Source organism: Canis lupus, chromosome 18, assembly GCF_003254725.2.
Source record: "Canis lupus dingo isolate Sandy chromosome 18, ASM325472v2, whole genome shotgun sequence".
Taxonomy (NCBI): Eukaryota; Metazoa; Chordata; class Mammalia; order Carnivora; family Canidae; genus Canis; species Canis lupus.
The window spans coordinates 52,409,754-52,423,411 of record NC_064260.1 but is presented as its reverse complement, the minus strand read 5'-3'; the positions used below and the strand labels follow the sequence as shown (position 1 = coordinate 52,423,411).

Below are 13,658 nucleotides of genomic sequence, written 5' to 3'. Positions count from 1 at the left end.
AAGAAATAGCACCTGCTTGGCCTGAGCACTCTCTTCCCTGCTGCTTTATTGTGCTAGAAACATCACCAGGTGGGAGTGTCAGGTCGTTTAGCATCTGTGTCCTCCCCCACCTGAGCATGAGCTCGGAGACAGCCAAGACTGTTTCAGCCGCCCTCATCCCGTCACAGCACCTGGAACAGCACCTGGCACACAGTAGGTACTCCACAAGCATTTGTTGAGTGAATTCATAAATGAAAGCTGCATGGACCTAGCTAGAAGGGAGGCATGGTTGGAGAGGTTTTTTGTATTTTTGTGTAAAGGACAATGGGCTATCTACTCTGTGGTAGGCACCATGCTAACGCTTTTACGGGTATTCAGTCATTTTCTCTTCTTAAGGACGTTTTTAGATAATGAAACTGGGGCTTCAAGGGGCTGAGTAAGGGCCTAAAGTCACACACACAGTAGGTGTGAACCCCACTCTGCTGACTCCAAGCCCTACCCCCTACCAGTCAATGTACCATGGCAGGAGGAACAAGGAAGGGACTGACAGGGCAAGGAGGGGAAGAACAGTGTGGGAGAGCCTGGAAAGGAAGTCCCGCAGGGGGAGGGTGAAAGGGTCCCCCACCCTCCAGGCCTCCTGACCTTTGCGCCCGTCCCTTTGGAAGTCCACGTGGCACCACTCGCCGTCATTGACCTTGCGGCTAGATGCCCGCAGCTTGATGCCCCCAGAGCCCATGTCCAGCAAGAGGTAGAGGTAGCCGTCCAACAGCTCCATGGCAAAGTAGTCGGCCCGCTGGGCAGAGCTGTGGCTGCCGGCCCCGGCCCCAGCCCGCCGGCCCTGGCTGAAGAGTAGCAGTCCGTTGGGCTCAGTGGTACGGAAGTCTAGGGAGATGGAGCCAGTGCGTTTGGCACTCCATCGGGGCAGTGCCACGAAAGCCTCAGGACTCTCAAAGGTCACAGGGTCCAGGGCAGCCACATCCTCACAGCGGAATGACAAGTCCCCCTGCAGCTTCATCTTGGGGTCCCCTTCCTTTGCCAGGCGGGATAGCTCCAGCTTGAAGTCATTATTCTTATAGACCACCTGCAGCGGGGGGCGGGGGTGGGGGGGGGTGGGGGCGGGTAGGGTCAGGGATGAAGAAGCAAAAGCTGCTCAGCTTCCAGCCACTCCTGCCCAGCAGCAGCAACCACCATGGGACCCTACCATGGGAGTGGAGGGAGTCCCCTCCTCAATGCCATGGGATCACTGCCTTGGACTTCTGTCCTAGAACTCCCTTGTCCCACTATGGTCTGTGCTCTGGACTCTGGCCCAGCCTAGCAGGGCAGCCTCAGTGCCTGCTGAATTGCAGTTGCATAATAATGGCAAGACAGTCACTGCTAACATCTCCTTGACATCTTCCAACTGACAGTATTTTTATTTACACTCTCATCTGCTTCTCACACCCACCTTGAAAAGTAGGTACTGACTACTCATTTTTCAGATACAAACACTAAGAATTATACAAGTCAACGGACTTGGCCAAGGTCACAGAGCTAGTGAGTGGAAGAGCCAGGACAAACACAGGTCTTTGGTCTTCACATTCAATATTCTTTCCTCTGTGCTACTGCTGCCTTCAAGGGTCCTCTGAGAGGAGGGGGCCTTCAGTGGTTCAAGGGAATGAGAGAGAAGAAGCCTCTTGATGGAGTCAGGGGCATTAGGTTTTGAAGAGGAAAGGTCACCCACCACCTTGGAAGGATCAGAGGAGCCAGGCAGCTAGCCACGTCAGACTAAATCCCACTGAAGATAGGGACCAAAGGGTTTCCTGGCTGACCCCAGACCCTTCCTAGCCCTACTCACGTCCTTGAGGCAGCCCATAAAGTTGTTGCTGACAGGCGAGCCAGGCAGGTCAGCCGTGTTGGGACTGCCCCCAATGTAGAAGAAGTCATCAGAGCCCAGCATGGTATAATCCTCCTGCGTGTAGCCTGTGGTGGTCAGGATCCCGTCCACCGAGATGGTCACCTGCCCAGCCCAGGGAGGGAGGGGGAGAAACAAGGAGACAACTGGCATCAACTCCCTGGGAAAAGCCACTGGCTGGGCAAGGGAGGGGCCAGGGGGCTGCAGGGGAGGGGGACCCTCCATTTTTATGTCTGCTTGTCTTGGAAGAGGAACAGTGGGGGGAAAGAAGGAAGGCAGGAAAGGAGGTAGCACAAGATTTGATGGTTTCAGGGTGGGCTAAGGCCTACCCCACAGCCCCCATCTCAGCAAGCAGAGGCCTGAAGGGTACTTGGAATGCTCACCGTGAAGATCACCAAGTAGTTTCTGGAAATGGCTCCACAGAGGAGTGGGGAACTCAGGACAAGGCCCCATTATGGGGAGATGCAAATGGCATCTTCACTTGCCTCCTCTTGAGGTGCTCTCTGGATCTTCATGTGATTTCAGAGCATCTCTCATAAAGGAGGTAGAGAACCCAATTCTCCTTGGATCTTAGTGGCTTTGCCTCACCTACAGCTGTCTCTTTGGGGCACTGAGGAGTCCCTCCAGTTTTAGCCCAGCAGGGAAGTGGGAGATAGCAAGGGCATGCAGAATAGGAGCTCAGATACTACTGGCAGCACTTAGAACTACCTCAAGGACACATAATGCCCTTGGGGTTGATTCCCACCACCACCACCCTAACATCTAGGGCTCCCACTGGTCTCTGCCTTCTTCCAGGGTCTGTTTATTTCCCAAGTCCCTCTATATGCCGGTGGCTTTCTTGCCTCCCAAGGAGAGGGCAGCCCTCTACCTATTCACCAGCCTGCCCTCTTTTCATCATTGTCTTCCCTACTAACACCACCTTCATTACTCAGGTCCAGGTTAGGGAACAGGGGGACAGGGCTAACCTCAGGATACCTTAACCCTGGGCTGAAAAGTCAGGTAAGAAAGCAACGTGGGTAAGGATAGAAGAGCACCCAGTGTTCCAAGGAGATGACAAGGGCTCAACAGTGGCCTGGGGAAGGCAGAAGTGACCCTGGAGAGGAGTGACAAATGCAGGGAAATTTTATCTACCCCCTCCCCAGACAAATGCCCACTTGACCCCAGAAAAGTTTAGCCATAGGAGCAGCCCGCAAGGGCTCCAGACCCAGCAAGGTTGTGGAGGAAGAACCAAGGGCTTCAGGACTGTGAGCGCCCCACTCTAAGAAAGCTGTGGCTTAAGATGGTCACCCAGGAAAAGTGGGCAGGCTCCTACAGGGGCCATCAGGAAGTTGGCTCACAGTGAACCCAACACTGTGCACCCACAGACCACAGCTCACCCCCCACTTCCAATCCCCAAACACACTTTAGGACCCTCTTTTCAGGCAACGTGTGGAGATTTGGGCCTTCCAGTCACATCCTGTGATGACCCACCCATACCAGTCCATATGACAAGCCACAAGCCAGGACCTGAGACTGGTCTCCAGGGTTCCATTGTTATGGGGGTAGGGAGGAGGATGTTAGGAACTCCTAAAGAACATGGGCAAAATGAGGCAAGTGGAACTTCCCCCACAGGGCCCTCGAATCCCCCTCACTGAGATTGGGGGTACAGCTGAGCAGAATGAGGGCTGAAGGGGTCCCCCTCCTGGGAACCATCAAACCTTGTGCTGGGGGGACCAGGTTCAAAGACAGAAAGTCTGTGTGGGAGGGGTCAGTTTGAAAGCTTTTGAGTCTTATTTGAAGGGGAGGGCTGTTGTCATTATTGTTTATTTCTTCTTCCCTCCACCCACCTGAGTCTGGGAAGTAGGGATCTGGGTGGAAAAGGGAAGGATCAAAGTATTAGTCACAAAAACATGCAAACAAGATTAGAATGGGCAGAAGGGGGCCAGGGAAAGGGAAGTAAAGGACTGGGAGGAAGGGGTGGGATAAGGCAGGGGGAGGGGTGGTAGGTGAAGGGGGCTCCCTGGGGCAAATTCAGCTCTATCCCACCTTGTACCTCCACTCTTGATGCCACCTCAAGACCAGGAAGTGGGCCACTAATTAGTTCCTGAGCCTGTGTCTGGTCACCTCAGCTAGATGGTCAGCCTCTAAAGGGTCAGCTCCCAGCCTGACATGTCCCCATAACCACATTAATCCCAGCACAATCCAGGGGCACATCATGGTCATCAAAGGTGAACATCAAGTCACCTCACGACGCAGAGAAACACTGGCCCCAAACATCCCCAGGAAGAAGCTTTCCTGTCCTCCCTCAGTGAGCTTGGCCTTCCAGCCTCCCCTGAGCCACCCAGCTGCATCCTCCCTCCTCAGCCCCAGCTGGGGCACAAGGTACTGGCATCTCCCTCACCCTGTGGTTCTCCTTGGCCCAGTCCATGCAGCGAGCCCATCTGCCCTGGCCATTCTACAGCTAGAAGGACCTAACCTGCCGGGAGTGCCCTCCTCAATTCCCCTTCAGGCTGGCACGAGTCTGACCTTGCCCACTACAGCTTTATGCAAGTCACTGCCATGTGGTGCCCCTTTTGGGAAAGGGCTGCCTTACTCACTCTCGTATCTGCCTCCCAAATTCGCAGCTGTGTTTTAGAGCAGCCCTGGCCTGGGGGCTGGGGGAGAGGGTAGCAGGAGACAGGGTAACATAGGAGGAAGTGGGGGCCCAGCCTGGGGCTGGAGGAAGTAGAGGGAGAAACGGGGAGATGGGCACTGGGTAGAAAGGAAGCTGAGAGTAGGGGAAATGGAGGACAGTCTCTGGGGAAGGCAAGGAGGGAGATGACGGAGATTAGTAAAACCCAACTGTTCCCTCCGACAAATCAAAGTCCAGACACAAAAATGGCGGGTTCGTTAGTAAAAGCAGGAAACAGGGGAGTATTTCCCCCGTCCCCCTCCACCCCAGGGGTTCGTGATGCCCCTGCCCCCCAACCCCCCTCCCTGTGCAGCTTCTGGAAGGGGTGGGGCCGGCGGGGGAGGAGGGCAGGGGGGGGCCGTGCGACAGAACAGCCTCTGCAGGTGGGACACATGCAGGTTAGAGGGCCAAGGTTGGGAGCCAGGCCCAGCAGGGGAGGAGAGAAAGAGGCAGCCACAGGTAAGGAGGCGTGCGGGGCCAGGGAAGATGGGGAAGAGCAGAGATGGAGGCGAGGGAGCTGTAGGTGCAGGAAGGAGAAGCTTCCTTCCAACGGAGGAGGAGAGAGGAGCCACCACTAGGACAGAGACATGTATGGGTTGAGAAAGAAAGGGAAGGGACATGAGGCTCTCATCTTCCTCAGCAGAGGTGACTCAGACACTCATTCCCACTACCCATTCACTACTGATCACTGACCCAGACACACCTGCTCGCACACCACATCCTGCTCAAGGCAGTGGGAGGAAGTCCCCACCCGCTCGTTTCCAAGCATCCTCCTTTCGGTCATAAGCACCACAGCTAGGACTCGAGACACAGAAGACATTCGCCACCCAACCCACATCAATCCATCAACCCAGACAGGCAGGGCCCTGCATAAGGACTGAGTAGCCAACGGGAATGAGGCATGGCTCTGCCCTGGAACAGCCGTTCGCAGTCAGAGAAGGAGGAGTAAGGCACGGAAGACACAGGAATCCAGCCTCCCTCTATGCCCCAGGAGCATAGAGGGTGGCTGGAGGTGGCTGCAAGGGGCAGTCTCCGATCTGGGCGGGACCTCAACCCTCGCTGATGGGCCCACCTCTCTCCTGCTCTGCTCTGCCTGTCTCCTCTAAGGCAGGCTGGTGGGATGTGAAACGGGTCCTGGTCACAACTATCCCCACAGGCATACTCCATGCCTGGCCTGACCCAGGAAGAAAGGCTGAGGAAGGAGAGCCCCTCTGGCATCATGCGGAGCCTTTCCCAGTTGTCTGCTAGGATCACAGGGTCACTGACCTCCCTAAAAGGGGAACTTATTCAGAGGAGAATAAGATCGAGGGCAGATGTTTTTGACTTGTGGATGGGCTAGATGGGTTTCTGGGATTTTGAAGGCTGTCCTAGGTATGCAAAATTCTCTCGTTAGTCCATTGCTGTCATCGAATTCTCAGAGGGATCCAGGAGCCAAAGGTGATTAAGAACAACTAGTTTAGGGGCACCTGGGTGGCTCAGTGGTTGAGCATCTGCTTTCAGCTCAGGTCATGACCCCAGGATCCTGGGATCAAGTCCCGCATCAGGTTCCCCGAGGGGAGCCTGCTTCTCCCTCTGCCTGTGCCTCTGCCTCTCTCTGTGTGTCTCTCATGAATAAATAAATAAAATATTTTTTTTTAAAAAAGAAAAAAGAATTAGTTTAGGAAGGAAGGTCTCCCTTTGGGATTAAGTGGGTGGGAGTAGGGCATGAAGACAGGAGAATGACGGCTGAGGGTCAGGCCTCCTATGTGCTCAAGTTTGGCCATCTGTTTGGGGTAGGAAGAAGCTAGAGAAAGAATTAGGTTGAAAAGACTCACAGGAAAATGACCTGGCCAGCAGTTTTAGTCCTACAGCAACTCCTGATGTCTGGATTTGATAAAATTTAGGGCTAGAGGGGAAAGAATTCAGGTCAGAAACCTTCAGGTCCAGGGTCACCTGGGTGGCTCAGTCAGTTAAGCATCTGCCTTCGGCTCAGGTCATGATCTTAGGGTCCTAGGTTGGAGCCCCACATCTGGCTCTCTGCCCAGCCAGCCGCCTGCTTTGCCTCTCCCTCTATGTGCTCTCTCTCTCAAATAAATAAGTAAATAAATCTTAAAAGAAGAAAGAAAGAAAGAGAAAGAAAGAAAGAAGAAAGAGAAAGAAAGAAAGAAAGAAGAAGAAAGAAAGAAAGAAGAAAGAAGAAGAAAGAAGAAAGAAAGAAAGAAAGAAAGAAAGAAAGAAAGAAAGAAACCACTTTCGCCTTTCCCATTTTTCAGAACCATCTTTGCTGTTCATCTATAAAAGGGGTGTGACATCTCTATCCCTCGTGCTTCTCCCAGGCTGATGATGTGGATCAAATGAGATAGCAGAAGTAAAGGCATTGGGCCCTCCATAATTGCGATGTGGCCCCTGGTTGTCTCTAGGCCTCAGTCTCCCCATAAGCTAACTGACAACAGTCTCTGCCTGATACCTCAATCTAGGCATTTGTCAAGTTTATATTATATTCAGGGCACCTAGGGGATAAATGGGTGGCTCAGAGGTTTAGCGCCTGCCTTTGGCCCAGGACGCGATCCTGGAGTCCCGGGATCGAGTCCCGCATCAGGCTCCCAGCATGGAGCCTGCTTCTCCCTCCTCCTGTGTCTCTGCCTCTCTCTCTCTATGTCTATCATAAATAAATAAATAAATAAATAAATAAATAAATAAATAAATAAATAAATAAATAAATCTTAAAAAAAAAAAAATATTCAGGGCACCTGGGTGGCTCAGTCGGTTAAGCATTTACCTGCGGCTCAAGTCATGATCTCAGGGTCCTGGGATCCAGTCCTACATCAGGACTCACGTCACAGGGAGCCTGCTTCTCCCTCTCCCTCTGCCTGCCTCTCCTCTCTGTGCTCTCTCTGTCTGTGTCAAATAAATAAATAAAATATTTTTTAAAATAAAAAAAATAAATTATATTCAGGATGTGAGAGCTATTTAGGAGAATCAAAGACCCCAGTGTGTGAGCAAAAAAATTATTATTTTTATAAGAAAACTTCCATCGTCCTGACACAACTTGACCCAAACCTCTCAAAGGATTGGCCTCTTTGGTCTGTATCCACCCTCTCCACCAAGGAGAAGCACTCAAATAACAAGAAAAGAGACCATATAAAAATGAGTTAGTAAAAATAAATTTAAAATCACCTGGAACTGGGGCTGAGGAATGCGTGGGAGTAAGAACAGGGTGAACCCCATCTCTTTTGGGGCCCCATGCTCTGACTCCAGTCCTCACCCGAAAGTGCTGATTCCCGGGGACAAATTTTCAAGAGTTTATGAGGTGACTCAGGCCATTGGGAGGCAATCAACCCTGGTCATCAAGCCATGATGTTCACACTGTGGACTTTAAAAACTTAGAATTTAGTAGGAACTTTCCTTGCCAAGGCTGAAACCAGACATCGCTGTTTGCCTCTTAACCAATGTAACTGCATTCCTCCATCTTTTGCCCTCCTCCCCAGGCCAATTCCTGAGACATTCTGGGGTTTTGTGCTATTATTTTTGAGACTGATTCCCTTTTTTTTTTTTTTTTTTAAGATTTTATTTATTTATTCATGAGAGACACAGAGAGAGAGGTAAAGACTTAGAAAAGCAGGCTCCATGCAGGGAGCCCGATGTGGAACCCTATCCCAGGACTCCGGGATCATGCCCTGGGCCCAAGACAGATGCTCAACCGCTGAGCCACCCAGGCATCCCGAGACTGATTCCTAAGAAGGGATGGGAACAGGATCTCCAGTGGGTCCAGAGACACTGTATTCTCTAGGGCTTGCTATGGGAAGGAATCACTTCTTTACAAAAACATCCTCACCCTGGAAACACTGAGACAGATAATCAGTTAACATGTTATAAAGATTAATAAAATTATAATTTCCTTTACAGAGCACAGATGCTTTCACTTCCATTGCCCTACTTGATCTTCACATTGACCCCATGAAATAGGCAATGCAGGTATATTATCAGCTATTCAGAAGATGAGGAAACAGACCTTTGGCCCAAGTCCATGTGGTCAATTTTTAACTGAATCAAGACCAGAAGGAAAGTCTACAGAGTCCTAATTCTCGGAGGGAATTCCCCAGGTGTTTGGGGTGTGCCACAGGAGTTTATTTTGCCTCCTTTTTGTCCCCAAAGCCACAGGTTGGCTGTTCAGTGAAACTCTGTATAGAAACGCTGTCCAAATGCTCAGCCTCTGGCCTGGCCTAAGGGGGTGGACAGCAGCTAACTTCTAGAAGCAGCAGCCGGAGAGCAGAGCCCGTGGAAGGGATGGCGCTGGGACACTGCACCGTTGTACAGGAACACCAGGATGATTGGGAATGAGCAGATGAGGTTTTGGATTGGGGAGCACTGAGATGGCTATGGCTGTGGGCACTGCCTTAGGGACAGGGCAGAGCACAGAGTCACCACGTGTCTGTGGGTACAGGGAAACACAGCCTGCGGAAGCATCAGGACAGGTCAGACGTAGCCTCAGAGGTCGAGCCTCCTAGGGAGGTGGCGGAGCCACTCAGACTGGGAGCCCCAGCTAGCAAGCTTCCCTTGTCACCAGCCAGCCAGGCAGCCTCACAGATCGGGGAGGCTGGGCAGGCCAGGCAGCTGCCCCAAGTAGCGTGGGCCCCATGGGAACAGACACGTCCATCTGCAGGGTCCCCAGCCTGGTGCTCAATCACTCTGCATTATTAATAGGCGATGACTAACTGCCTGCTGCTGCAGAGCCGGGATGGGCAGGCCCGAGGGAATCCCAGGGGATGTCACACAGCACAGCCTGCAGCAGGCACACCCCACCCCCCCCACCCCCAGGCGAGGCGGGGAGCAAGGGGCCAGTCCCAGCTCCTACTCTGCTCCTGCTCTGCTCCTGCCCATCGTGTCCCCGGACATAAGGGCCAGCGCCCACTGCCTGCCTCCATTCTAGCCCGTAGCCCGCCGTTCACACCAGCATTTACACGTGTGTGGAGTCACCAGTGGAAGCCCACAGACACACAGCACAGTCTCCCACTAACACCCCCTAAATGTCACACCAACATTTACACACAGTCGCACCCACACACCAACACACACCAGCTGCGTTTACACAGACACCCACACTGACACTCACCGGAACTGAGCCCAACCCGAGCAGAGGAGTTTGGCAACAACTAGCCCAACCTCAGCCCTGCTGCACTCCTCCTCTCATCCCCTCACCTGGGAAGGTAACGACCCCATCAGAGGCCATGCAGGACAAGCAGGGGACGGAGGTCAGGGGAGATGGGAGGGGAGGAAGACAGTGTGAAACACAGTGTTAGTCAGAACAGCAGCGCGGTGGGGGAAACTGGCCACTATCCCTCCTGGGGGGAGAAGACCATTCATGCCATGCAAATGTAGGGGGGGAGATAGAACCACAAACCCTCAAGGCTGAGGAGTGAGGGAGGGGATGTCACCTCTTCCGTGGTAGCCAGCCTGGGACAGGCCCCCCAAACTCGTATGAACTGCTGCTCTGCAGGAGCTCTGGACTGGTCCCAGGCCACTCGGCATCTCCCAGGGCCATCCCCCACCCCGGGGAACCTGCCCAGCTGGCTGCCACTGGAGGCCCGCCCCCAGCCCCCACTCCCAACTCGAGGGCCCTGTCCGGGAGCTGACAGTGAGCAGAGCATAGCATGTCATGGGATGGTGTTTTCCATGGATTTTCAGGAGACCAAGAAAGAAACTAAATCAAAGAGAAAAAAACAAGGGAGCAGGGGGGAGGGGGCGGGAGAAACAAAATAAAGCAATAGAAAGAAATAAGCAGCCTGGCATCGGGGCTGGTCTAACCAGAGCCGATGAACATGGGGCCTGCCCCCAGGTCTCTCTGGCCAAGAATCTGAATTCAGGAGTCAGGGTTAGGGCAGGGACAGGCCAAATTCCTTGATTTCCATTTGTCTTTTGGATTTGAGTTTGGACCAAAAAAAGAAAGCAAAGGGAAAGAGGAAAACTCAAAGAGAGAGAAGCAAAAATCTAAAGATTGTCCAGGACGCCAAAAACAATCAGAAGAGCAAAACAACCAAAACCAAACGGGGAAAGGAAACAAAAGAGGGAGAATCGAACAGTTAAAAAAACCCACGGCAAACCAAACGGTAAGACAATTAGAGTGATATCTACCAGATAATGCAGTTTGTTTACCATAGCGTGTCCAATCCCTGCGTGCTTCACCGGAGATATGGGGGAGGGGTGGGGGGGTCAAAAAAAACAACAACAACAACAACAAAGACAACAACGAAAGAACAGAACGAAAAGAAAAGAAAAATAAAATGACCAACTGTGAAACTCAAGGAAGGAGGAAAAATATATATCCATATATATTTGGCTGGTTGTTCAGACCCTCCCACCTTAGGCTCCACTGAAGTATTTTGTTCAAAGAAAATTAAATTATAATGGGAGGGAGAAATAAAACACACACAAAAATTAAATCCCTTCTCCCAATCCCCCCTCCAAAACCCCTCCTCTGGATTCCTCTGCTCCCCAGTCCACCCACCTCCCGGAAGAGCCGGCTGCAGAGAAGGGGAACAGTTAAAGACCTTGGTTAGTAGAGAAGAAAATAACAAAAGAACTGGACCAGGAAAGCAAAGACTTAAAGATGGCTGACATTCCGCAATGAGACAGAAAGGTTAGTTCGGTTTTTCACTCATACCTCACCCCACCTGTCCCTGCCCATCCCTTGGTCCCCCGGGGGTTATAAGCGTGTTAGTAACACACACAGAGTCGGCAACGGGGTTTTCCAACAGAGGGTGAGAGAGGGAAGGCAGGGGGTTAAGAAGCAGACCCAATTATGCAGTATTAGTAAGTCCTTTCAGCTGAAATGTTAGGGAGTTGAGGGAAAGGAGGGAGGAGGGACAAGGGGTGCGAGAAAGGGATGGGCTGTTGACTTGGGTAATGGACAATGGGTTGTTGGCTAACTGGTCAACCAGATGGCTTTCTAGAGAACTGGCCAACTGGCTGATCAGTGACCATATCGAGTTAATGGGTTAACTGGTTGGTGATGGGCCAGCTGGCTGTCAGGCTGGGAGAAGAGTGGCCAATGCCCCCTAGAGAATCACAGGACTGGCTAGAATGAGAGACAATCTCATTTGGAGGCAAAGTGAAAAGGTTTCACAAGGAGTATAGGAAGGGATCTAGGGGTCTGCTTTTCCTGGGGATGGAGGATAGGCAAATTGATCCAGGGAGTCATGGAGGGGAGGGGGCAGCTCCTCCTTTACTGTTTCTCTTCCTTGAGAAAAGAAGAGAGATAGAGTTGCCACCAGAACAGGGAAAAGGAAACCTTGCCCTCCATGGGCTGGCAGAGGGCAAACTTTCACAGCATATCTAATCCCCAATCCGCCTCCCTCTCCTCCCTCTCCTCCCGCTCTCCTCCCGCTCTCCCGCTCTCCCGCTCATAGCTGATCCCTCCTCCCTGCCTAATTTGACTTTCCAGGGTCCATCCCCCACCCCCACCCCCTGCAAAAGTTCCCCAGGTTCTTCAAACAGCCTCATTCTCTTATACTCCTCTGCACAACCATCCATACTGGAGTTAAGTGCCCCACCCCCACCACCCCACCCCTTGCAAATCCCTGGAATTGGTAAGGCTTCCCCAGCAGCCCTGCCTCCTTCCATGCACACCCACAGCCCCCCTGAGCCTCCACTCCCCACAGTCAGGACCAGAAATCCATATCCCCCACACACCACAACATAAAAAGGAACACAGAGGCCCACCCTTCTCTAAAACTCCTTACACCTCCCTAAGCTATAAACCTGCCTCTTCTGTATCCCAGTCTCTAGAGTCCCCACCCCCACGTGGCTCTGTTTATTTTCTCTTCTCAAGGCCAAAGGCAGAGGCAACAATCACTTCCCACATAACCCTTGTCTTTGTGGAAGAGAAATCAAAAGGACCGAGGTGGCTTCACTGAGCATATCAGAGATGGTGGGACACTATTGCTTGATGTCCATTAAACACTAAATTGCACATCCAAGAGTGTGATTTCAAGAAGTATTCTAGGGACAGATCCATTAATTACAGCATTATTATAACCAGTGGGCACAGACTAATTCAGAAAGACAATTAATAAGGGCCTCATATAATGAAAAATAACAGAATTCGATATTTAGCAGCTAGAAAAAGTGCCGAATAACCAATATCAATTATTAGTGATGCCAAGGCGGTTCACATAACAGGAAGGCAAGAAAGAGTCTAATGTCAGGTGCAGTGACTGGTGCAACGGGCTAACCCAGGATATGCGGATTAATACTGCCAGCTGGCAGGACTGTCACCAAGTGAAGAGGCCAACCAGTCAGGACAAGGGACAATTAGTTTCAGGGCAGCTAAATTGCACCCAAAAAAGTAAGAGTTGTCCGGTATCACTGACCAGTCAAGCAAGGCAGAAGAAAAAGGTGGGAGCAGGGGGCAGGGTTGGTGGTAAAAATCCAACTACCACAACTAGAATTAGTTGTGGAGACTAAAATAAGAAAGGGAAAAAAAAAGCAGTTTTCAACTTTCTTGGGACAACTTTCATTTCTAACAAGTAGAATGGCAAATTCAGAGACAGAATTGAGAGGAAAGAGATGTGATTCAAAGTCTGGACCTTCTACTAATTCAAGACATCCTGGCTTCCTCTGAGAAATAGCAAGGTTGGAGTAGGAGAGGCAGGGGAGGGCCCAGAAACCAAAAGCCATGGCGACGGTGGCCAAATCAACCAGAGTGGAGCATGTGAAAGGGGTACCCAGGAGGCCGTGCCTTCCCGATGCCAGGATAGGGAATACTGAGGAATCCCACTAGCCCACAGGGTAAAGCTTTTCCCCACCCACAGAAACAGAGGGCCCTTTACCCTTAAGACAGCCAAAACAGGAACTCTGCACACAAATCATAAATCACAGAAACCTGGAGGCAGGCAACCTTTGTGAAGCGTGAGCAAGAGGAGCTCGGGACAAAGAGGTGCTCCCTCTATGCAGGGATGGGGGGTGCCCGTTTTTCAGAGAGATACGCCAAATGCTCAGATGTTTCAAGATTTGGGCACATCCAGGAATGGCAGATCCACCATACAAATGACAAATTAGAGCAGTCTTTGCATTTTGCACCAGTGACAACCACCAGGCTCTCCCTGCGAGGCAGAAAAATGGGCACGGCTTTGAGGTCAAACAGAGTTCTGGTTCTACCAT

General features: G+C 51.7%; 1 protein-coding gene across 29 annotated transcripts in view; it reads right to left on the bottom strand.

Moving 5' to 3' along the window:
• NRXN2 (neurexin 2) overlaps positions 1-13,658 on the bottom strand; it is a 97,589-nt gene that overhangs the window by 57,331 nt on the left and 26,600 nt on the right. For 15 of the 29 annotated variants that reach the window (XM_049096976.1, XM_049096993.1, XM_049096987.1 and 12 more), the window contains 3 exons: positions 10,632-10,676; positions 1,814-1,975; positions 622-1,060 (listed from right to left, as the gene is read on the bottom strand). In XM_049096976.1, coding sequence (XP_048952933.1) covers positions 622-1,060; positions 1,814-1,975; positions 10,632-10,676 — 646 coding nt within the window. The remainder of the gene's footprint in view (positions 1-621; positions 1,061-1,813; positions 1,976-10,631; positions 10,677-13,658) is intronic. The other 14 variants (XM_049096978.1, XM_049096979.1, XM_049096995.1 and 11 more) reach the window with 2 other exon arrangements.